This window comes from Phalacrocorax carbo, chromosome 3 (assembly GCF_963921805.1).
Source record: "Phalacrocorax carbo chromosome 3, bPhaCar2.1, whole genome shotgun sequence".
Lineage (NCBI taxonomy): Eukaryota > Metazoa > Chordata > Aves > Suliformes > Phalacrocoracidae > Phalacrocorax > Phalacrocorax carbo.
Window position 1 is genome coordinate 80,005,717 of NC_087515.1, and position 25,470 is coordinate 80,031,186.

Consider the following 25,470-nt stretch of genomic DNA (forward strand, 5'->3'; position numbering starts at 1 on the left):
AAGTTGTTGCAGAGAGTATAGCTGTTTGGAACCCATTTGTCAGAATGCATACCAAGCAATTTATACATTACTAGTAATGATCAGAAAGTGTGAATTAAAACAGTACTTTGAATTAGAACAAGCACTAAGAATCTGGTGTAGTTCCTAAAACTTTTAGCAATTACATTCATTCTCTTGACTGTAAAGGATACCCTGTTCTTTCAGAACAACAAGAATAGCTACCTTTATTAGTAGCAAACATCTCTAAGAGTAGTACAGTGTTGACAGAACCTTTAGAGAAGATGCTCTTTTTCACCTTACAGTGCTCCTACTGCGGTACTGTACAGTACTTTCTTCCAGAAGACTAGGTTAGAACCAATCTAGGTTATATTAGATTTATTCTTCTGTCTAAATACTCATTTAGACAGAAATGTGTTAAATCAGATATTTTCTCATTAGCTGAGTAGTTTTTCCTTGGTGCCTATTTAGCCATTTCACAGGCAGAGGTTGTGCTTATGTGGCAACAGAAATAGTAAGACCAAGTCATCACATAAGGTGCATCACCTTCCATTTAATATTGATGCATTTCATTTGTTTCAGTTTTTTCCTTTGTTCTGATCCTCCTGTGTTGACATGAAGTTTGAGAGGCAGTGAAGTCCTACTTGTCATGTTTAATATTAAAATTAATTTTCTCAAACACAAATTAATCCAGTAATCACTTCCTCTGTATTACAGCATACTGTTATCTCTTCAAGGCATGTTTATTATGTGTTTTTTAGTTATTGCAATAGTAAATTTTAATGTCAGTTACACAGTGGTTCATAAATGAAAGAAAGACACCTCAGTCTGAAATTTTACTATGGGTAAACCTATGCTGTGTATTAGTACATTTTTTTATTTACTATATTTCCATAATTATTGTTTACTTGATTTCATCTAAAGGCTGCATGCAACTGAAATAGAACTTGGGAGTTCTGCGGTTGTACAGCTAAGGCTTAGCTTGCTGTTCATGGACTACAATTCCTGACATCCCAGAGTTACTGGGAATCCTTACTCAAAGATGTGCAAATTCATTTCAGTTTTCAGTCTTTTAAAGTAAAACTTCACAAGTTCTGCAATTTGAGCATATTTAAACTGTGTTTAGTTCTCAGTTGTGATCATATCCTGTTGGTGGGGGGCGTGCTTGGTTTTGTTTTTGCATTTGTTCCTCCCTAGTTGCTCATACGTAAAACTGAGGCAAGCTGGTCATTTAGGTTTTGGGCAATGTTTAATTATCCCTGATCTTGATACCAGCATCATGGAAGAACGGCACTTATTTTTCGGTTCTTTTCTCAACTTGTGCTGACCCATCTTATTTTCTTTCATGTCAGTGGCTCTACAGCTGTTTCCTTTTTCTCCTGCATCATGTTCCTTCAACACCTCTATTCTAGTCATATGTGACTCTTGCTGTCCTTTGTTGCTTTTTTAGTATCTGCTTTGCATCCTTTAAAATTGGCTCTTCTACTTCTTTGACTAAGCTCACCATAATTTGTATAACTATTTTTTGTAGTTTTTTAAACCTTAGTTGATTTCCTTACGGAAATAGATCTAGATCTTCAGGGAAGTAGTTGGTCAATGTCACTTCTGCTTTAGTTCTTATTGCTTTTCATCCTTTTGTCCTGTGGTGTTCCATTAGCTACATTTCTACTTCAGTTTCCTTGAGTTTTCCAACATTTTTTTTGTAGGATTGGATATGAAAATCTAAAAGAGAGAGACATGGTCCCTAGGTATCAACATTCTTCCATTTCCCAGTTTAGATCTCTTGGTTTTCAGATGTCCTCCAAGAAGACAAATGTCGTGGTTACTCAGGGAGGTCCAGAATAAAATTGTCCAATGTCCCCCTTTTCATTCACCATTTTACACTCCTGAAGTTGTATAAAGATCCTTTCTAGCCAACAGTCCAAATTTCTAGTTTTACTTCTTATAGACTGTGCATCATGTAATTTTGAATCTAAGCTCATGACAGATGTCTCTTTTATTTTAATACGAAACACCCGTTCATGAGGACTCCAGGGTTAGAATCAGATTATTCTGATTATTCATGGTACAGCTTGTAAACTGGTTGTCTGATCTTTTTTTCCTATGCTTGTGGATGCCACTTGCACAGAGAAAAGTCGATCCTTTAATTGGACAATCCTTGTGTGGTAAAGTGGAATTGTCAGCAGTAGTTCCAGTTCCAGAAAATTAGGTGGTCTTTTAAATAACTAGAGAGTTATTACTATTTGTGAGAAGATTTAGTGTATTATGGAGGAGCAGGCTAAGGTGAAGCTTGATATTGCTTGTGGTCTCTTAGAATGCATAGTTATACTTTCCATGCAGGTAAAGAGAGAAGATGTTAAGACCATGTTGTTGCCTGCAAATATAGCATAAGGTCACATAGATGATATGGTAGAACACATTACTTATGGGTATTCGTCCCAAAACTGCTGAATAACAACATCAATTATCTGTGCCTGAACAACATAACACCGTGACTGTTTTTCCCTACTGTCTAATAACCTCTGTCTTACTGAGATTAGGCTACCTGCTTACAGCAGTACTGTCATTTATGACAGGTAAATAAAATTGTTATCAATCTGTTGCTGCTAGAGAGGTCATACTGCATTTCACCACGGTTTTATACATCTGATGATAGGTGCTCCTGTTGCCAATTAAGGGGCCTTTATTTCCAGAAGTAGTGATATCAGTCCTGAACTTGAGAATTTATCATATTTGAAGAAAACATGTCAGTAATTCACAGCAATTAAAAAAATTGTGTAGTAGACATTTATGAGGTTCCTGTAAAAGAACATACCGATATTGTAAACAATTCATTCAGAAATGGTGACTCATCTTATTAGGAGAATGCGATGAACATAGTATGGTCTTACATAACTGCAGCACAACAACTGCAAGAGGAAACAGTGAGTTCAACAGAATCTTTGAAGAGGCAAAGGGCTGTTCTGGGGGAGGGAAAGACTTCTTCCCTCTTCCACATCAGAAATTTAAGACATTGTGCACAATGCAAAGATAAAAATTATATAATGCAGAAGGAAACAGTTTTCTTCCACTGCTATCATGTTTAAACAATTCTGGATACAATTTTAATTTGCCAGTGTTGTTGAAGTCTTCATAAAACTTGTTTTGATTTTTGTCTCATGCTTCCTTGAAGACTCAAATGGTAAACATTTGGACATAATGACGCAAACAGTAGGCTATCAATCAATCCCAGTTTTCACAGCATTGTTGTTCATTCAGAAAAGCTGTGTGAACTGACCTCTTTCTACAGCAGTGTCATTAGTTCTTTCAGAAATAAAACAAGGATCAAAAAGACTTCCAGGATTTTTCTCTTAAGACTTGCTGTACTGAATGATTTTGTGAAATTAGGGATCAACTGTTTTCAATTAACTCTCAGCTTTTTTCAATGCATATTGTATGAGAGACTACATATTAATTGGTTTTGTTCTCCCTAACTTTTCTAAGCATAGACTTCCAGTAAATTAGTCAAACAGAAAATTGAATTTAGATTAGGTTTGCCATGTAGGCTCCTAATTTTGATGGAAGTGATAAATAGCGCAATAGAAGGAGGTATATGTATGTAGTGTGAATGTCTCTTGGATTGATGTGGAATAGAACCGGGCCTGCTCTGTCTGAAGTCAGAATTAGCTGGACCTGGGGTTTACAATGGGAGCTGCATTGCAAGGAGAGGAGCAACACGGCACCATCCCAGTCCTTGGTGCTCTGGTGGTAAGCAAACTTAGGAAGCTTTTATTCCCCACATCTAGCTAGTAAGTCTGCTTGTGCTCTCTACAGGCTAGTCTGCATTTCAGTGCTGTAGAGGTACAGTGTTGAAATACTTTTCCAGGCCACCTAAATTTAGAAATATAACTAGCCCTGATCAGTTTCAGTCAGTTTATTAGCCACACTTTCATCCCTTGTGGATATGAGAGTATTATGAAGGGTTAGAGGTCTTGTAGTGTGCAGGCATACTAGAAGATGATTAAAAGCTCACCAGTGATATGAATTCTAGTCCACTGTCTCCTCTACTGTGGGAGTAGAGGTCAGGTCAGAACTGAACTTCAGACCATTACTTAAGCTATTCTGCCCTCCCAGTGTCCTTGACTCAATGGTGTTCTCCATGTTAGAGGAGGTCTTCATGTATGTCTCCCTTCATTATTCGTGAGTCACTATTTGTGCCTGTTATCTTTTCCTAGTCAGGCCATCTGCTTGGATTATCCTTCTGCATCTGCCTTTCGTATGTCTGACTTCTGGCTCTTACTTTTTTAAACCCGCACACCTCTACCTGCCCCAGTTGCTGCCTTTTTTTTTAAGTTGAAGTGGAAAGATTACCTTTATTACTGTGTTGGAATTGCATTCTTCTTAATTTAATAGTTCTTTTTGATCAAAAGCTGTGGAAGTCCAGAGGCTGTCTTGAAATTATGGAATTAATAGTCATGGCTACAAAATTAATATGGAAATAATTTGTCATGACTACACAAAAAGGTGCTGAGAGTTAATAGTGTGGCAGCTGTGCTGTTGGCTTCTTGTTAGCCATCTTCATTTCTAAACAAGGTTTTTACATAACCAGGGCTTCTCTGTAGGCAGAACATTCTGGCTTGTTCTCAAAAGAAAAGAAAAACTCATGGTGGGAATCTAGGGCTGGTTGTGATCTTTCTGCACAAAATTTCTCAGGAAACAGTAACCATGACTTGGTTTTAAGGATTGCTCTAACTTTACCTCAATCAACTCTAAAAGGATTATCTGTTTGGTAGCTTGTGAGCCCTCTGGCCCTTTCCTAGAGGCAAGTGGGATGAATTTTAATAAGTCTAAATGCCAGACTCTGCACCTAGGACAGAGTAACACGCGGCACAAGTATAAACTGGGAGAGGAGTGCCTGGAGAGCAGCCCTGCAGAAAGGGTTCTGGGGGTGCTGGTCTCCAGCAGGCTCAATATCAGTAAGCAGCGTGGCCTGGCAGCCAAGAGGGCAAACCGCGTCTGGGGTGCATCAACCACCATATAACCAGCCAGTCAAAGGAGGTGATTTTCCAGCTGTATTCAGCATTGGTGTGGCCTCACCTTGAATACTGTGTGCAGTTCTGGGCCCCACAATTTAAGAATGGTGTTAAGGTACTTGAATGTGTCCAGAGGACGGCAACAACGCTGGTGACAGGGCTGGAAGGAATTTCCTATGAGGAGTGGCTGACGACTTTGGGTTTGTCTAGTTTGGAGAAAAGGAGGCTGAGGCATAACCTCACTGCTGTCTACAACTTCCTGAGGAGGGAAAGTGGGGAGGAAGGTGCTGACCTCTTCTCCCTGGTATCCAGTGATAGGACACGTGGGAATGGCTCAAAGCTGTGCCCGGGGAGGTTTAGACTGGATATTAGGAAGCATTTGTTCACCTGAGAGGGTGGTCAAACACTGGAACAGGCTTCCTAGAGAGGTGGTGGTTGTCCCAAATCTGTCAGTGTTTAAGAGGCATTTGGACAATGCCCTTAACATGCTTTAGCTTTTGGTCAGCCCTGAATTGGTCAGGCAGTTGGACTAGATGATCATTGTAGGTCCCTTCCAACTGAAATAGTCTATTCTAGTCTTCCATCCAGCAACTTTTCTAATATCACAAGAGTCATGTGCTTTTCCTTTGTGTCTTAGAAGTGGTTTCTGGGCATGCACATGCATTCACATTCAAATGGGTAGAATGTAGGAAGAGGTACAGCAAATAGGGAAATAATCCTGTTTCTCGGACAAGCCTTTGGAAATTTGTTCTGCTTCAGCTAAATTTGTTCTGTCGGCCACCCAATAAGTTTTATTAGTGTCAGACTCCAGACTATTCTCTTTAAATTTGTCAGAAGGCCAATGACTTTATTCAGGCACAACAAAGTTTAAGTCTATTATTAACAGTAGTAGTATGGAATGGAGAAAGTAAAATCCTCCAGAGAGCAAAATAACTTTTTCAAAATTTAGCTTACTCTGTTTGGAAATCACAAGCCAGAACTTCTAAAATTCTCTGCAGAAGAGAGGTGGGAATTTTCATCCTAGAGCAGTCTGATTCCTGGGCTGCAGTAGAGCTGCCCTTTCTGGGACCATCAGTGTCCTACCCTCAAATCCCTGATGGAATGCTGTAGAGCTGAAAATCTAAGCAGTTGAGAAAAAATTGTGGAAAATTACTAGAAATTGGGCAAGTTTTCTGTCAGTAATCTGCTAGCCATATGAGTTTTAGGAAAACTGCTGGAATCAAAGCATCTTGACAAAATGTTTTGGTTGTGGTGAATTTTCAGTCTTAAAAGGAATATTTTTTGTGTTTTAGGAGACAACCTCAGGTTCTTTATGGGCTGTACAGACATTGCAATATGTTGCCACAGAATTTATCACTTAGACAAAAGATGAGTGGAGAGAGACAAAAAGGAAGGAGAAATTAGAGGCACGGAGGGGTGATGTGGCTTACACCTGGTCACAGAGGTCAGTTAGCAGAGTTAAGAATTGGATTTTTTTTTTTAATCCTGATCTAAATCAGTCTGTCTTACCCCAAGGAGATCACAGAGGTCACTCAGTATGACTGAGCCATCAGAAACTTCACAGAAAAAAAAAAAAACAAAACAAACCTTTCTTCTAGTTTCTCCTATATTCTTGCTCACAGAAACAAGCATGACAGCACCAGCTGAAGTACACAAAGTATATAGACTTACAGGATATTTCTTACTGTTAGTTTCATAGAAAATGTGAGAATGCTTCAGAATTCTTTTTTTCAGTAGTGGTCATCATCCTGTTAACTTCCATATGCTGTATAATCACGACTGCCTTTAGTGCTGTAACTGGTGCAAGTGTAACTGGAGACTTCAGTGGGTCTACCAGTGCTTTCAGGAGACAGAAGTAAACCTCTGTGAGGACTTGCAATGTGAAGTTCTCATCCAGGACGCTGCAGTCCACAACCAGATTTAGACATTGTGGTGTCAGTGTTTTTATTTCTACTAGTAAACAGAAGAGGGCTAGAACATGTATTGTTTCTGCTGTATGACTATTAGCAGTTCTCTGGCATAATATTGGTCTAGACCAATTAATACTCTCCCAAAAATATGAGCAGTGTTCATGGATTAACAGTCTGGGGACTAGTCTTAGTAAGCAATATGGAGGGGGAGATAACTTAGCTGAATAGTCATGAGCTGTTCTCTGGCACTTGCCCTGAGGTCCAGAGAGTGGTTTCTGGTCTGTTTTATGAGCTACAGTATATAATGTAATTTAAAGGTATAGAGGTATCTTTAGTGGGAGGGCTGAGTGAAATCATTCCTGTCTTCCTTGCTTCTCTCTTGCAGTCTTGTTCTAGTCTGCCTTGATGCATATAGGCATAACATGATTTTCCCAGGAGATAAAGATTGTACAGGTCTGAAAAAAACCTGCAAAACTAAAGGACGTACAGAAAATAATTAGGAGAAAAATAGCAGTCTTACCAATAATGTAAAGAGTAATCCACTAATAAATACTATTTACTGTATCCTGCTCTCTTCTCTAAGGATTCAGCAGCACTTGCTGATAGTAGTTGTCCCCTTCTTGAATACCTCATTTTAACATGAGATTTTCATACTTTCTGTCTTATTTGGCACCTGTAGCAATTTGGAGAATATTTGTAAGAAATTAGAGGTGAAACTTTTCCTTATGTCAAAGCCATTTTTATGCAGCAGCCTATGTGCACAGAGGTGCTATAGTCACTGAAGATTTGAATGCCTCTTGTGCTCCTTGGCCTTTTTCCTGATCTCCATCACCACACTTACAATGGCAAAATGTATCAGGTGTCTACACGTTGGGAAACTTTGCTAAGTCCAGTATCTTAAGCAAACTGTTACTCACTGGCAATTTAAGCAGATGTACGGACCAGATACACACACAGATGCCATTCTGCCACTTTTGATGTTGAGGAGCAGTATCCTCAGATAGAAGGGTCGTTGCAAAGCCACCTAACTGCAAACAAATACAGCAAAATTAGCTGTAACTCAGTTCAGAGCTATGTACCTGCAGTGTATTTTCTGCATAGCTAATCATTCCTAGTAATATTGGTAACTAATTAATGATATTAACTTATCAAAATCTGTTTGTAAATGCTATATGTATGCGTTATAAGTTTTATGGATCTACTTTTCTGCTGTTAAGTGGAAAAAATACTTTCTGAACTCTAAAATAAAATACTTAAGTTACTAGACAAACTCTCTTTAAACATAAAGATTGTATAATTATTAGCTTTGAAGCTAACTGTCTTGATCTTTTGGAATGGAAAAAAATGAACTTGTGATGAAAATTTACTTCCGACCTGAAAAGGTAGCTGTTTGGTGGGGGGAGGGTATCTATTTTATTACTATCTTTTTAAAGTTACTGCCCTCTAGGTATTCCATTACTCCTGTATCCACTCTTTCCTGAATTTTTCAAGACTAAATTATTTAATATTACTGCGGTAGAGGTCTCTAAATACTTGAATCTACTAGCTGTTCGAAAGAACTTGCAGTACCTGTATAGAAAAAGATATTTCATGTATGCAAACTCTATTGTCTGCTCATTAAAGAATTATTTTTCAATGATTAAGGGCCCGGAAGAAGCTAATGTAAGTATTTTAGCAAGGGTTTGTATTTCTCTGATAAACAGCACTCCCCTTCTGTTTGTGATCACAGGATGAAAGCTCTCTAAGCTTGTATATGTACATTTTTACTGCTACATCATGTAGTGTGCTCTTAAGATTGAGATCTCATTCCCCAGGAAGCATTTCTGTCTAAGATTAATTGCCCTTTTAAAATCAGTGTTTGATGTATTCCTTTGGCTATATCCTGACTCACTTTAACCCTCTTTGACCTGACCCCACTGACTATTACCGCCATGGCTGAAGCAGAAATCCTTCAGCTTGATGTATGCAGTACAGACTTGAGCCTGTGGTTTTTCACATCGATGGATTCAATTAGCCAAGTTTTTACTGATCAACTTAGCAGAGGTTGGAGAATTTGTCAGACATGGAACAAAACTGTCCATGCGTTGGGACTAATTGAATATCTCATCTCCATTTTCATTTATAGTTTGCTTGTGAAGTTGTTTGTTTTGTTAAACATCATAATAATATTGCTGGAAGTAGCATTTAAAAGGCAAAACCAGTTTATTTTTCTCCAGCTAAATGGGGGAAGGTACAAAACATGAAATAGCAACCATTAAGCCTTTGAAGTGTAGATGTCACTTATCGCTTTTCAGGCAAATACTTTTAAACTGTAATTATGTCCAAGTGTCCACTTTTTAATTTATTAAACTGGGCAGGTAAACTCACAATTAGCATTATGGCTTAATGAAAACAAGTAAATGTGCTGGTCTCCTCTGTATTGACAATGATTTCAGAGCAAGAGTAATCCTTCTTTGCTTTGCCTTGATAATAGTTCGTCATTTGATTAGCTGAAAAGTTCATTATAAAAGATGGACGGCCATTAGAATTGAAGAATATTTGCAGGCATGATGTGAATTATAGTAACTTGAAAATGAGGTAAAATAGAGGTTGAAAGTTCAGGAATGCCATTAAAAACCTTTAAAAGTGTATGAATGTGCATATGCATAGGGAATATATAATATTATTGTATAGAGAATTTGCTATTTAATTGTTTGGCATAACAATATTTGGAAAACAATGACATTATAAAAGTTCTCACAAACTATTAGCCACAAGAGGTCTTTTACAGCAAATTGATTTGCTTTATACCAATCTTTATAGTGAAAAATCTCTCAAATGTTTCTTAACGCCCCCCCTCCAAGAACCATATTGATCACATTTAGGTCCCTAGCTGTACAGAGAGCGCCTTAATTTCTGAAGGTTGGTTGTACACAGTTTAGAAGGGAAACATCAAATCTAATTAAGGGCATAGCATATGAAAGGGTTAACTTACTGTAAGTCAAGCTGCCTGCTGTTTAAAAAAGCTACACAACTCCTAAAAGTGATTTAGCGCTCTCTCAACAATGGAGAACATATCATGGATGAGTTGGGCTCAATTTCTCATGCATTCAAGTGCTTATCTTTTAACACACACCTTCCCCGTTCCTTGTATATATAAATGTATCATGTGCTTGCTGGTTACATGGAACAGCAGCATGATTTGCATTGAACTTTGCCACTTTGTTCACATGTGCATAGCCAAACTTAAATGGATTGCAGAAAATTGTTTTATACGTGTCAGTTGCTAACCCCAGTCTTTTATAAACTAGGACAGCTTTATTGCTGGTTCAGGGCTGAGGCTAAGGCACTGATGCTAAGGAAGAAGAGGTATAAGAATATGTCCTGGGAGTTACATCATATAATTTTTTTTTTTCCTGCCTGAAGCTAGATGTTTGATGGGAAGCATCTCAGGTTGAGTCACTGTAAGGTGTTCTAAAACCTTTTAACTACTAAAATGTTAGATGTTTAAGAAAAGCGTTTTAGGGTTCTGTCATAAATTAGTTTAGGACTTAATACAACCACCCCATTAAAAAGCTTCTATTAAATATACAAGAATAAAAAATTAAAAAAAAAAAAATCCAAACCAAAGTTTAGTTAAGTAAAGCTTTCATTTCCATTAAGCTACATGAGCTGCCTTTACAGAAGGAAAAATCCCCTTGGTTGACTTAGATGGCATTACTGTCAGTGTTAACTGTTTTGGACTGCATGGAGAATTGATAAAAATGGTCTGCTCAGGCAACCTGGACTTACCGGTGTTGGAGGCCAAATTCACTTTCTCTTAAAAACTTTTTCAGTGGAATAGAAAAAAAGGTTTTCTAGTTTGTTTACATACTTTCTGGCTGCTATGAGATTAGAAGTGTAACCCCAGTTCTCATATGCTGCTCCAATGTGTAATAAACTTTTGCTTGTGGTGATTAATTTAATCCACATTTTTATTATGTTTCAGCAATGTGGCTATCTGACCTGAGGATAGACTTGAGGTAGACGAAGAGAGGCAAAATTGCATGGGGACGAAAATGATGAATAGGGGTGATGCCAAATATTTCATTTTATATCAGTATTTAATGATACTTCTGTAGATTATAATGTTGCATATTCATCTGCTTTCATTTTGGTGTTAGAGAAAGCTAGGACTGAGTTGGAATATAATCCAGGGAATCTAATCATACAAAGAACTGTGACAAAGAAGCTTTTTCCTCTCCTTTAATTCACAAATGTCTAAACTCAGGTAGGAGATGATTATGCCATGAGAAGATCGTGCCATGAGAAGGTCGTGCAGAGATCAGCCAACTGACCTGTGTCAAAACCATGTAAAGAAATACAGCAGTAATTAAAGCTAAATCAGTGAATATGGACTTCATGACAGTGTCGCAATGGAGGAATACTTGATATCTTGCCTGGAGTTAGGCTTTTGTAGTCAAGTAGCTTACAAGAACAGAATTCACTGAGGTTGATACAGATCTAGTTCTTTCATAGCATTTTGGACTAAGAAGCGGTAGTTCTTATGAGGGGCTTTGGTAAGATGGCATCAAGGTGCTGTAAGGGTGAAACTGAGACACATAATATGAATGACAAAACACTCCAGGAAGGAGAGAGACTGACATTTTGAACTGTTTATTTTGGAGAACTTAATCTATCTTTTCTAACTCATTATTTTGAGTTTTTTTAAGCAAAGGAAGGAATCGTTCAGTAAACTTATTAAAAATCAACTTTCCTTTTAAAAGAGATTTTTAAACTAAATACAAAGTTGTAGATTTTATTTACCATTAGTTGTCTTTGATGCCAGGAACTTGCCGTGGTTAAAAGCTCTCTGGGATACCTGTGTAATTATCAAGAATATCCAGAGCTGAGAACATACATTCAGTCTGAGCAACTGAACTCATGTTACTACCAGTGGTTAAAATGAGAGATGCTCTCTTGTTGCTGCCAGCTAACCAGATCTACCTGATTGTTAATTTAGATTCATATTGGGCAGTTGTGTTATACCCAGGAAGTGAAGTTCTTATTCTCTAAACCACATCTTGTGTTGCAACAGTGTTTATTCCAGATACAGAATCATTTTGAGGAAAAAGACTTATTTTGAATGATGCATTGACCATGTATTTCTGTGTGTGAGTTCTTCACCTGAAATCAGCATCAGTGGCTTTTCCCAGGGCTGGTGGGATATGTAGGCAGGAAGGAGAAGTTCATCATGTGCTTTCATGTCATACATCGGCCTCTAAATTTTTGAGGTAAGAGGAACCTTTTGTTGTGGCTAGGCTATTTTAGAGTCAGCTTTGCAGAATTTTGTGTTCTTGCTCTTGGTCAGAGGATACTGAACAGCATAGCTTGCTGATTGTGATCCTATGTATCATCTATGTTTCTGTTTAAACTGCTAATCATTCCAAATTAGGGGAGAGGAAGGGAGTAAGGATTTTGGTAGTTGATGTGTGATTATAGTGAGGCAAAAAGTATGTAAAGATTGCTGTGGAAAATGAGTCACTTCTAGCAATGGAGCCTACTACTGTGACGAGCAGGGTCCTTATTGCAATAAGGTGGAATTCACAGAAAAGCAAGGAAAGCCTGGTATATGATGGCTGAAATAGGCTTGTGGGGAGCTTCTGATAACTCATACTAAGACTTTATTCCTAGTTTAAAAATTTTAACTAAAAAAATCCCCTGCTCAATAGAATGTGTAGTAACCTTAGACCTTGAAGCTATCATTTCTTCAATACAAAATTTTGTATCAGTAAAGAGAACTTAAGTCTTCACTCTCTTAAGTACTTGTGCTGAGTTCATTCGAAGAGTAAGTGATCATTTGGTCAAGAGATTTCACAAAGCTCAACTTTCTTTGTATGTACTTCTCACAAAATTGCATAGGTATTGAGCACCTGTTAGTACTCGGCTGAGTAGGTAAGATTTGTTTAAAATACAAGTTTGGTTTTCTCTTTGAGACCCTTATATTGAGGTCATCATTACTGTGGAATCTGAACATCTCGCCATATTTCTATACTTCAGTTGCTGTTACACTCACATGCTAGAAACTAATTGCAAAAATATTCCAGTTAGATTTGAGTTTATGAATGGAAAAGCCTGAAATAATGTTTTAACTTCTAATATTTTTTAAAGATACTTTAGAAAAGCAAAGCATGATTATTTGATTTATAGATAGGTTGAATTAATTCTGTAGCTAAGCTTGCTCACTGAGCAAAGAAATATTTTGCCATAAAAGATGTTATCTGGCTAAAGTAAATATTACAAAAGTGATGTGAAAATGTTCATAAATACCCCTTAGCTTAATTTTTAAGTTTCTCAATATTTTAGGAGCAGATGTGATTTTTGTAGCACGTGCAATAAAAATAATTGTGAAGCTTGTTTTGTTGTAAATGGTATCCAGTCATTGTCAGTTTTAATATCGGACATTGGAGCTGGTTTCAGTTTTGGACAGGTTGCTGTTGAAGAGCTAGATGCTATGCATCAGTTTCAGTGCTAGCAGTTGAAAGGTCCCTGTATCAAACTGAACCATTACTGACAATATTGAGGGTTTTTTTCTTTTTTAGGGATGTTACCTACTTAAAAGTGAAAAAAAGTGATGTTCATCAAATGCTTTTTTATTTATATTCTACTACTGGTGCAGAAGTCACTTGAGTACTACTTCTTTAGATTGAGGCTTGTCTGGGGCTGTCTCTTCTCCGTATGTCCTAGAATATCCAACCTGAGGTGCCTAGAGAAGGGGAAGGATAACTTCAACCGCTGTCCAGTTTTTTCTCACCACCTGTGGTTACAGATTAGAGCACACTCTTTGAATTTGCTTGCTAATATAGTGTACTCTTTTGTAAATAATTACACTTAGTTTCATATGTGGTCCTCTGTGCTAGACCAGAAGTCTAGCTTTCAAGAGGGAAATTTTCACCTTTGCTTGCCAGGGACCCACCCAGCTTTGGCTTTGGGCGTTAAAAATTGAGTCAGCAATATCTGTCAGTAACAAACTTAGCAGGTGCACCTCCATGTGAAGCATGTTACTGAAAGCTATGAATCTGTAAGTAATTTCCTAAGAGATCATAAAGAGGTAGATGAAAATCCTCCTGGTGAAGATGTTTGTGTGTGTCTTAAGATTCAGAGATGTCCGAGGCAGCAGCTGCTGAGCACATGCTGTCAAGGAGCGCTCTGGCTGCTTCAAGGTACATGCACCTAAAGGCTTGTCCACCTGGTAATCTGAATAGCAGGAGGCATGGAAAGGAAAGCAGCCACACCGCAGCCGCAGAGGGAGAATTCTGCTCATTGTCAGGCTGACCCAAGATGAGTTTTCCTACAGTGTGATATAACCTATTCTCAGGAGTACCTTTAGTATCATCTGATGCAGAACATATTCTGAAGATAAGCAAGCAAATGTTTATGGCCCACTTCACAGCTGAAAAAGCTGGAAACTAGTTCTGTTACATTATTGATAAGGCTGCCACTGCATGACACTTGGTTATATTTACTCATTACATTTTTTAGTATCCTTGTCCAATGTAGTCCCGTGCCCTTGTATCATGCAAGAAGTACATTGTTTGCTCCTAGTTTGGAGCACCGGGCTCTATTTCCCCTTTTTAGGGTTTTAAAGACAATTTTGGTAAGTGGTGCTGCCCTGAGTAAGAAGCTGTAGTTTCTGTGTTGTCCATTTTGATGACCACAGGCAGGTTCTGGGACTTACTATGAAGAGGACTTGCATACGCAGGGTTCTAATTGAAGTACTCCAGGGACACTTTTGCTAAATCCTGAATATCTTGTATTGTCTATCAGTGAAAGAATTTAAGTCAGCTACATTGCCCTGACAGGTGATTGCTTGAGGCCACAAATCAGAAGGGGAGGTATTTTATCCCACTAAAGAATTTTAAGCAGTGCATCGCAGATGTAGTCTGGCTAGAGAAACCGATTTTGTGTAGGTGAAAGGGAGAATGCAGCTGCAGCATTGGTGAGTGTTGGGGTGCTAATCTGAGGGGAAAATGGCTGAAATACATCCATTTGCCAGAAGTAGTGCCCTTTTACTATTCTGCTCGTAGGCGCTTGAATCTATCTCAAAAACAATCTTTTTTTTTTCCCCTCCATCTTTAATTCTTCCTTTCTAAATAAAAAGATAATTCAGTAGAAAAATATATTTAGATTGCATCAGGGTATGTATAACAATCATTAAATAATTTTGTTTCCTAATACTGAGTGGTTTACTTTGCAAGCAATAACTTATAGCTTAAGGACCGAGAAGAATTTACCATGTGATACCATGACATTGCAGATCTTCCTGCCTTCTCTGAAGACTACAGATTTTCCCTTCTGTGTTCTTTCTCTGTTTCTCACTGATTCTTGAACATTGAGGGGTTTTAGAGGAAGCTTGGGATTAGCAACAGCAAATATCATAGTAGTGAGGGCATTCCCCTTGAAGGAGAGAAGAGTGGGCTCAAGCTGCCTGAGACTGAGAAGGGCTATGAACCTCTGCCTCAAGGACTGTGAGATGCAAGAGCTGCTATCTCCTGCTTCCTTCCAGCAGATGCCTATCTGCAAAGGAGAGTCCTTTGCTGATACTTTCTTTGCCTGAATCAAGGTGGTTTCCAGATCAGGAACACTGAGGCACCTTATAGATGATAGAGAAGCAGACCTCTTCTTCGACCCTTCACTTCAGAGCTGCCTGTTTCTCTCCGTTTTCTGTACAGAGTTGGAAAACTCTTCTGACTTTACATGGTATGATTTATTAGGCTGAGTTAGTGTTGAAATTAAGTGATCTGAAATGTCTCAAAAATGTCTTGGTACACAACATGTAAGCATAGTTGTTTGCCTTCTGGAGACAGAATATTGTTTTAACAAAAACTTTATAATCTGTGCTTATCACTAGAGACTTTCAGGTGCTATAGTGCCTTCTGTATTCATGGATTTCCACAAGAAAAGCAAAGAAAAGTCATTTAATCCCAGACAACCACTCTGATAGATCACTTAATTGGTTTTGAGGCTTTTTTGTAAATGCCAAAACACTACTTATTATTTGTGCATTGCTTCAGTAATATAAAAATACTCTGATTTTATGTAAATAGTTACTCTGTACACACATTGTAAAATCATCCTATGAAACCTGTATTGCTATGCTTTTATTTTTCTGATATTTCTACTTTGTCTTCTTCCTGAGATTAATTTGCAACAAAGTAAAAGAAACCATCTTTAGGTCATATGATGATACCTATCATGTAGCTCAGTTCTATCATGATTTTAAAAGGAAAAAAAAAAGGTGAGGTGACCTCACCTTTTGAGGAAATCCTGTTTATCTACTACATTACTGAATACTGTAAAATGGGTATTGACAGTAATTATGATATTGGGCCTGGACCCCGTGCACTACAGACGAGCAGTTATTTGCCCTAATTTTTATAGGCCTTGTCCAATGACATAGAATGGCATTAATCTTCTCTAAGTCATTTACATCTTACACCACTCATTTAAATATATGTTGTGTTTAGCAACTTCTACACTTTTATAGAGGCATTTTGTCAGTCTAAAAAATACTTTTTACTGTCATAGAGTATGGGGTGGGGAAGAAGAGTACAGCACTTGGTGTGTCAAGATGCATACAAAATAAGCTACAACTCTTAAGAATACGAACAGTAATGGGAGGAAAAATATTATGTAAATCTATTATATCTATAAAGCAGGTAGATGAAGTTTTTGTGGTAGCTAGCAAATAATCTAGAACCCAGATCACAGTGGTAATGGTGGATATGACTTAGCTGAGAAACAAGAATATTTTCCAGTAATTTTCATAGTATATTTGCTGTTGACAACTTTTTGCTACATAAAGCAGAGGAGCCATCTATAGGAGAGGGCTCTACATGACTCAAAATGGGGAAGTTACTGAAAACATGGAAGTTGAGGAAAGTTTGGGTAAATGTGACTTAAGTGAGAGTTTATGGTCCCTAGTAACAAAAGGAGGGAAGAATGCTAAAAACAATGGATTTTGTGAAAGAAGGCTACAGTAAATACAGAATTAGTAGATAAGATCTTTTCAGTCAAGCCTCAAGGGGAAAAGGAATTAAGGAGAAGTGATGCTTTGTCAGAGATAATACTAAAGCACAAACAATGCTAATGCAGAGATTTAGGCTTTAATTAAACTGTAAATTCTTCATTGACCTCTGAGACTTTCTCAGTTTGCTGAGGAACAGAATAAAAGATTTGTATAAGGCAGGGACAGAGTTGGGTAGGAGCAGGGAATGGGGACACCCAGACTAAGTGCATTTCATTTTTAAGCAAGAGCATCAGGTTAGTACACACATGCACACACATCCAAAAATGTTCTGTCACACAGTTAAAGAGCCGAAGAAAGTGTTTATCTCATATAAGCCTTTCCCGCAATGACAAGAAAATGATAATGAGATTCTAAAGCTTTAATCTATTTTTTGTGCATTTTTGCTAAGAAGAGTCACCTGGATATAGGTGGCTATCACAGTACTAATGCTGAAACAGCTTTCTGCCAGGTGTATGTAAATTAGTTGTTTCTGAAAACTTAATAATACAAAATGTAAATAAATGTCACCAACTTGGTGGCAAATTTATGGAATGCCATAGATTTTAATTTGAAAGTGTTAAATACATATATTTGGGGGTTACTTTAATACTAAAAAAAACATTTACATGTTCCTTAATTTCTCAGTGTAAAAACTTGGTTTCTGAGATTTTCTTCTGGAGTTTATACTCTTGACAATCTGAATGCTAATGTTTCAGTCCAATAAATACCTACTTTGGTTGGAAATATCAGAAGTTTAGTTTTAAATTATGTGCTGCATTCTTCTGACCTGTCTGCAACAAAACCAGAAACCAGCAATTGTTTGTTTAATTTAGTCTGGTCGTGGGTATAAGATGCCATTTAGAGAATCAAGCTTTATAGACTTTATCAAGAATTTGTACAGAATATGATACCATACGTATGTAACATGTAACTAATGTATATTGCTTTTAGCCACACATAACTCTGATTCTGTAGGAAGAATTATTACTAGCATAAAGTCAACAGCATATTCAAGGATGATACTTCCTAGTCTAACTGAGCCTGTGCTGGCGTCGATACATGGTTATAATACCAACTTCTTCAGGCAGCTGTTACATCATTTTGGTTATCAAACAAATAAGATTTTATCTATGTTATAAAATAGGAATTATGCTACAACTGGGGGAGCTGAATGAAAGAGCCAGTAATGGTACCTTCACTTCTAGATTCTGCTCTCTTCCATGCAACTCTTGGGCAGCACAGAGGTTTGTTCTGTAGTATAGACAGTTGGAGGGGGGGAATAAAATGCCAGTTAGAGAAGGCAGTGATATTTTTGAGCACCGAATGTGGATTTCACTGTGGTAGGTCTATGTGAGAATGCCAAAGTATGGTATAAAAACAGTAAAAGGTCACTGCCTACTTTTTTTTTTCCCCTGAACCATTAATTGGAGCGTATTTCAGATGCTCTTCTCATCTCAAGGCTCTGAAATAAATTTTCATTTTTGGGGTTTTTTTTTAGTTAATTTCATGACAGTTAAGTCAGTTGCTTTAGCTGGTTCCCATCATTTGGATCAAAGGATCAAAGTACTGGCATCCTCTGGGACAAGTATAAATAAAAAGAATTGAAATATTCTTAGAAAATATTCTTGTCATACTGGGAACCATTTGCTAACTTAGCTTTTCCAAGAGATGAAACTAAGTGAGGAAAAAGCTGGTGCCAACTCAGCCTTCTGAGTAACTGAAATATTGCTAGAGACTTAAGCAAATTATTCTTAGCAAAACAAAAGTAGTTCAGGAATATTACACGTATTATATGTGTGACATATTACACATAGTCCAGCTCTTTCAGGCAATCACAGTATTAAGAATACAACTTTATTGCTATATTTTAGGAAGCTCAACATCTTAAGCATGATCTGTGTAAAATTCATATGGCTTATAGCCAGGTGAGATGGATATGCTTTAACTGTGTTGACACCAAGCTGTGATCACTGTAGGGGAAAAAAACCAAAACAAAACAAAAAAAACTTGCAACTAATAAAAGAGAGTGGCACTTTCATTAAGTTTCATTTTAACCCGATTTTCTCTTGGAATTAATTTCAGCTCAAAGTTTCTGGTTTAGATGATAGAAATCTCAGCTTTTTCCATACCAATATTTCCTGCTTTTTTGTTCTGTTAAATGTTAAACTCTGTAACACCAATTAAATGTACTGTAAATTAAGTATAAGTAAATGTTTAATCTTTCTGTGAACTTTGAATGGTATACTAGTGGTTTCTCTCTTTCTTTGAATTAGATGGAGAGCAGAAGACTCAAGTGATGATTCATGGAATTGAGCCAATGCTGGAAACGCCCATACAGTGGCTAAGTGAACATATGAGCTATCCAGATAATTTTCTCCACATTAGTATCATTCCCCGACCTACTGATTGAAACTCAACTGTATTGGTATGAGGATCATACTCAAGCTGGAATTACAAGGGCATGTCAACTTCTTGCTTCTGTCAGTCTTGACACAGAGGCAGCCTGACCAGAAAAAAAACCAACAAAAAACCGAAACAAAACAAGAAGCCCTCACTGTTGCAAGCCAAACAGGAAGAGAGATCCTATCATCAGATAAGGGCAATTCGGCTGATCTTATTTTGCATCATCGCTGCTTTTCTTCACCACTGTAATTAAATCAGTTGCGATATGAAAGAATTTACAGGACCTCTGCAAGTCTGCTGTTTTCTTGTAAAATATAATGAAGCTGAAACTGTCAGCTGAAGAGCAAATGGAAATATGCCACTTGATTGTATTTCTGATTAACAAATAAACAGGGCTGTTTCCTAAAGTGGTAGTGTTTCAGCTTTGAGAGTGGAAACATTGGTTTAATTTTCTAGAAAGTTAGACACTGAGAGATTCAGTTACAAATAGCTTTTTGTAAAAGATCAAATTACTGTAAACCCATCTTTCCTTAATGAGAAGTCCATGTTTACAGTATGTGTATTGGTATGCAAATGATCTTTTAACTTTGATAACAGCAGTGAGAGATTTTAAAGTGAACCCATGAGCATGTTTTGTCACTTAAAAACATGCACAGCTTAATAATTTACAAATACTTTTAATTTGTATGCTGTCACTGAATACTCCAGTATGTTTATTATTCAAACCAGTTTTCATAGACTAGCAATGATGTAGGATAATTTGTCTCAGGATTTGTCATGGAATTTCTTTGTGCTCATCTGAATTCTTTTTTTCTGTAAGAATATTTTCTTAATTTAGGTTAAAAAGTTTTAAAAAAAAAAAAGTAAACGGATGTTGCAAACGATTGTATCCTGCTGTTTATTCCCATACACTAGAAAACAGTTAAATCATAGAATGATGAACAGATGTATTGCTTTTTAACAATTCTGAATTTTGGAAAGCTGAGGCTTTTCCAAGCTAATAATTCCTTACATCTGAGTTTAGTTTTCTACTGTGGTCCCTGAGCAATCAGTCTGAAGTTGGGAAGCTTCTAATCTCATTGCACAGATTTTTCCTTAGTTTAGCAGATGTATTTTTAGGTTATTGGATCGCTTTGGTTCTAAATGTTTGTTACCACTGCAGCTGCTACTAGGACTCTACCATTTTAATGTGTTACGCTGAATTCATCAAACTGTGTGCTGTATTGCTTTGTCTGCAGTTTGTGGCTGTTTGTGGCACAAGACTATGTTCATAGTAGACATATTATCAAATATGTCAAATATTACCAACTATAAAGAAAGCATTACATTTTTCTTTCAAAAATGGTAGCTGTGGAAGTTCCTACTCTAAGTCTTGGCTTGCAAATGTCCCGGTAACTCCCAGCGCTGTTCCCATTCTGCTTTGTTCTGTGCTCCCTTTATGGTAGGATACTTACCTGTATCTGGAAAAAGAAGAAAATGAAAATCAATCACACAAACAAAAACCTCTTTAAGAAGCAAGAGGGGAAGGATCTCCTTGGGTGAGGATAGAATTGAGGCTAAAAAAAGCCCCTAAGGGCAGGAAAAAGTCAGTAGACAAATTAGGCGGTGTTTTAAATGTAAATGAGGAAATAGCATTAAGGAAATAAAAGGGAAAAGGTGGTAGTGAAGTAAACCTATGCTGTATTCTGTGGGTCTCAAAGAATTTTTAAAACAAAACAAACCATGCTGAGCTGTATTTATGCAGATTTGAAATATAATATTCTTATAGTGGGATGATTTGGTTGAGTTATTCTAATTTCCAGTTCTGTTTGGAATTTGTGTTACAGTGTTGGATTGGCATTTCTAAACTTCTTTAGGCAGACACATCTAAATGTTCTGGAGAACTTCAAAGTCCTGCCAATGGATAAAGCAAATATTTCTTAGAGTCTTCGTATTTTTAAAAAAACAACTTTTGTAGGGATAATTTTTCCATTAATCAGGTTAAGAAGGCGGTATGGTAAAAAAAACCCAAACTCTAAAGATTGCGTTTCCTTTGTTTTAAGGTAAGCTGGAGTAAGTCACTGGCTATTTTAATATATTCTACACCAGCATTTTAAGTATACAGCTCTTATCATGGCCCATACTTGCTAGTAAATCCAACTTCTAAGGCCTAGCATGGAACAAAGAAATAGCTTGGCTTTAAAACGTAATCTTTCCTCTTATATTAACTATTTAAACTTTATTAAAAAATAAAACAACGTTTGAGTCTGTCTTTATTTCCAGCTAAATAAGGATCTTTGTCATGGAGTGACAAAAACATGTAATTAATACTTAATAAGTAGGAGCTTCTTAACGAGCAGATTGGGTGATAATATTTAAACAAAAGCCCATCATCACAGAAATGAGGTGGCATCTTTGCTTTACCTGATTTAAATCACATGTTTCTAGTTTCTTTTATTTAGTGAGTGAATAACAATAGCAACAGATGGTGCATTGTCGCTTAATTAAATACCTTTCTTCACTTTGAAATGCTGTAACTTCTGGAAAAACCAGATTTGGTTTAAACTGGTCCAAATCTAATATAGTGCTCGCTAAATTAATTTCAATGCTAAGGAAAAGTGCCTCCTCTGGATTTAGAATTTAAGTGTGTCTAGGGAGTAAGTTATGATTATAGTTTTTTTTAAAAAAGAGCAAGATGCAGAGCTTGTTGCTGTCCTCACTGTATTTCAAGTTGTTTGGCAATGGGTACATCCATTTTTGAGTGTTTGGTGAAGGAAGGTGAATTTTCCAATGATTTCTTTAATTCCATTGGCTGTCATTCAGCCCACTGTCAGTCAGCACACAAGGTGATGCCTTTTCATTAAGCGCTAGAAATTGGTTATTTTAGCTTTAATTTCCATTCATTCTTTGGGGGAAAAAAGACAACAACAACAACAAAAAACCACAAAAGAACAACCGAAAAACAACCCAAAAGCATACTAAAGAAAATAAATTTGTACTGGTAAAAAGTTGGAGGACATTGCCATTACTGGGAAGAATGAACTTGCCATCTGACAGCCTGGTAACCCTGAAGAATGGAGACTGGGAAAAGATGTTGAACTGAAAATACAGAGTGGGCATAGGGACTAAGGAGAAGGATTTCTGCTGGGAAATGAGTAGAGCTGACACAACGGTGCGTTATGCTGCTAAAACACCTGTAATCCTGGTTTCCCATTAGGTAGAGAAAATTCAGAAAAGGGGAGTGGCGGGTGGAATTGTTTGCCTGCAGGGGCAGCGGTTCTCGCATGGACTGTTGGAGGGGGTTTGGACTGCCCCTGTGTGGAAAGGAGAGGTTCGGGCTGGTATAGGGACTGTGCGGCCTTAGCGGCAGAAACGCAAATACTGCTGGGAGTATGTATTAGCGTCATTGGGAAATCTTACAGGAATGTGAAGAAATGTTAAATCTTAAGGACAGATCAAGCACAGGAGTGTGCAGTATGAGCTAGCCATTAATAAATTTACAGAGAGGAAAACTATTGGGCTACTTCAAACCAAGTTAGTTCTCCACTAGGAATTTTGGAAACTGTGGCCAAGCCAATCTGAAGGTTAAGTTACGAAAGCGGTGCGAGCTGGTTGCCTGTGATAGCAGTTATTGGACTCAGTGACTGGGAAAGTCCTTTCAGTTCTGTGTTCCTGTGAGTTTTGCTCTGACAGCCAGATACCTATCAGCTGATAAAGACTCTTGATCATCACTTCCAGTATTATTTATATCCTGCATAAGAATTATGGCCTTTATTTTTTTTTATTTCCTCACATGGTGAATGACGTCTGAGTGACAACTCCATGTTTATGGCACTCACGATAGCTTGTGTTTTTTCAGTTTCGGTATTTAGGAAAATCTGCATCTTGGCTGCACAAGTGTATTAGCACACTTTTAGAAGACTGCTAGGGCTTTTAATGTTTTAAGCAGATGTCACAGCTTGCTAGTGATAATTTAGCAAATCAAGAGGCTGGACGAGAAAAGGATAAATTAATCCCTTTCATAGGTAGCTCCCAAACTGAACATTTTTGTGTGTAATGATCTTGAGCTCTCCAAAGAACCTAGATGTTAGTTTGCTTGCAAGTTTAGCAGTAGCTTACTTATACGGAATGTATATTTTCATGTGCTGCCATATGTAGATGTTAAAACTGATTGTATACTTGTATGTCTAATATTAATATTGATTATTATCAGATTATGCAAGAAATAGAACCACGTTAGTGATCACGAGGTCTCCCGTGAGTGCAGTTGTTCTGGTGCTGCAAAGGAATGAAATGTGGAGTTTGAGTGGATCTCTGGCAAGTACTGCTACTTGTTCCAAGTTCAGCTTTCCAGCAAAACCAAAATTATTCTGTCTTTACTGAGAAAATAATGTTATTTTCTTGACATGGCAAAAGTGTATTTAGGGGAAAATATTTTCCCCCAAAAAATATTTTTAATTCAAAATTTGTGGCTGTGTCAGAATAATAAGGCTTTTGGAAAGTGACTTTAGCTATTGATTTTATCAGTCCTTGTTTATTCAGACAGGAAAGAGATTCCTGAGTGATTTTTTTTCTTTTCTTAGGATGACAAAGGGTGTGCACAGAGGTTCTTAGAATATCACATCACATATAGAGTGGATTTCTGAATTAAAACAGGTAGGTGTTTATTCTGTGTTAAAGCTTCTGGTTTTGAGACAGGGATGGTGACATTTGAAAATGTCACACTAAACCTGAGTAATATCTCTTGAAAGAGAGGTAAAAAGACGTAAAGTTTCAAATGCTCAGAAGTAGATTTCAGATTTCTGTACTTTCAAGTTATCAAATTAGCTTGTGGAAGAAGAGTTTAAAGAGAGAGATATGTTTTCTTTCCTTCCCTTGCCTTTCATGTCTCCACAATTCAAGTAATTAAGTTCTTTTAACTGAAATGAAACACCAGTGTCTCTAAACAATAGGTTAAAGAACACAAAAGAATACACAACTTCTTTCAAATACAGCTATGCAAACAGGTCCATGAAGAGGCGTTTTGTGTAGTTCAGTTTTTTATATGTATGAAATAACTAGCAATTATGAAGTTTAAACATATGTTTTTCCATGTGGTTTTAACAGTATTTACATGGATAAAAAGCACCCAGGGTAGAAAGAGAGGCAGTCAGACACCATATTAGGGTTGGAGGTTGGAGGACCTTGACTTTACTGCACTTGAAACTGCCAAAATGCGTCAGATGTTGAAATAGCACTTTCCACTGAAGATGTTTAAAGCCTTAATCCTTGCATCAAGTCACTAATATAGGTCAACAGATACAATAAAATGAATACTTTGTGGGAACAAATGTGTGATCTAGTTACTAATGCACATTATATTCTCATCTTGGCGTTCACATTAACTGTGAGTATTGTACAGTGGAAAGGGTAAAGCTGATACGTGATACGGTTTGCATCTACCAGAATTTGGAGGATCGCTTACTAGACTTTGTCAAATGTGTTTTACAAGTTCACATGCACCTCTGAAAAGCCACTATAAGTTAGGTCCTCCTTCAAAGAAAACGAGGCTGGGGGGGGGGGGGGGCGGAAATCAGTAGCATTGTTCACTAAACTTCTCCCTCCACCCCCTGTCTGCCCTTTTTAGTTGCCCTTATATACACGAGGTAATTCTAGGGGAGAAACAGCACGTTTTTGTTTGCTTTTTAATTAATTATGCAAACACAAAATCCTGTTATAGGATTTATTTTTTTTTAACTTGTACACTGACAAAAGCTTTGCCTGCTTTGGTTGAAAGGCATGCAGAGAGAGTGCACATGTGAAAGCTGATGATGTCTGATTTCATACAGATATGCATGTAAGATTTTGTTGCTTAGGGTCAGTAGTGCCCCAACTGCCATAACACAGACAACTTGTAATTCTTTCAGCTAGACAGATGCACTTAGAAGTATTTTCATCCTACAGAGCGAAAGATCAGAATGGAAACTATCTGGCTGAAACTTGCATCTTACATGCTCTTCTAGCTATAATTAAAATAATCTGCACTTCAGAGGTTTGATTTCCATCAGTCATATGTACGCACACCCTCACTGGATTTTTTTTCCACAGTTCAAAATTAGTGAAATAAGCTGGTGTTCCTTCAATTTAAAGTTTATCCAAGTCT

The 25,470-nt window shown here is 37.3% G+C and overlaps 1 protein-coding gene across 1 annotated transcript in view; it reads left to right on the forward strand.

The window, feature by feature from the left end:
- Positions 1 to 21,297, forward strand: part of ATG5 (autophagy related 5) — a 79,565-nt gene extending 58,268 nt beyond the window's left edge. The window contains exon 8 of the mRNA XM_064447529.1: positions 19,220 to 21,297. Coding sequence (XP_064303599.1) covers positions 19,220 to 19,356 — 137 coding nt within the window. The 3' untranslated portion in view covers positions 19,357 to 21,297. The remainder of the gene's footprint in view (positions 1 to 19,219) is intronic.
- The last annotated feature ends 4,173 nt before the right edge of the window (positions 21,298 to 25,470 follow it).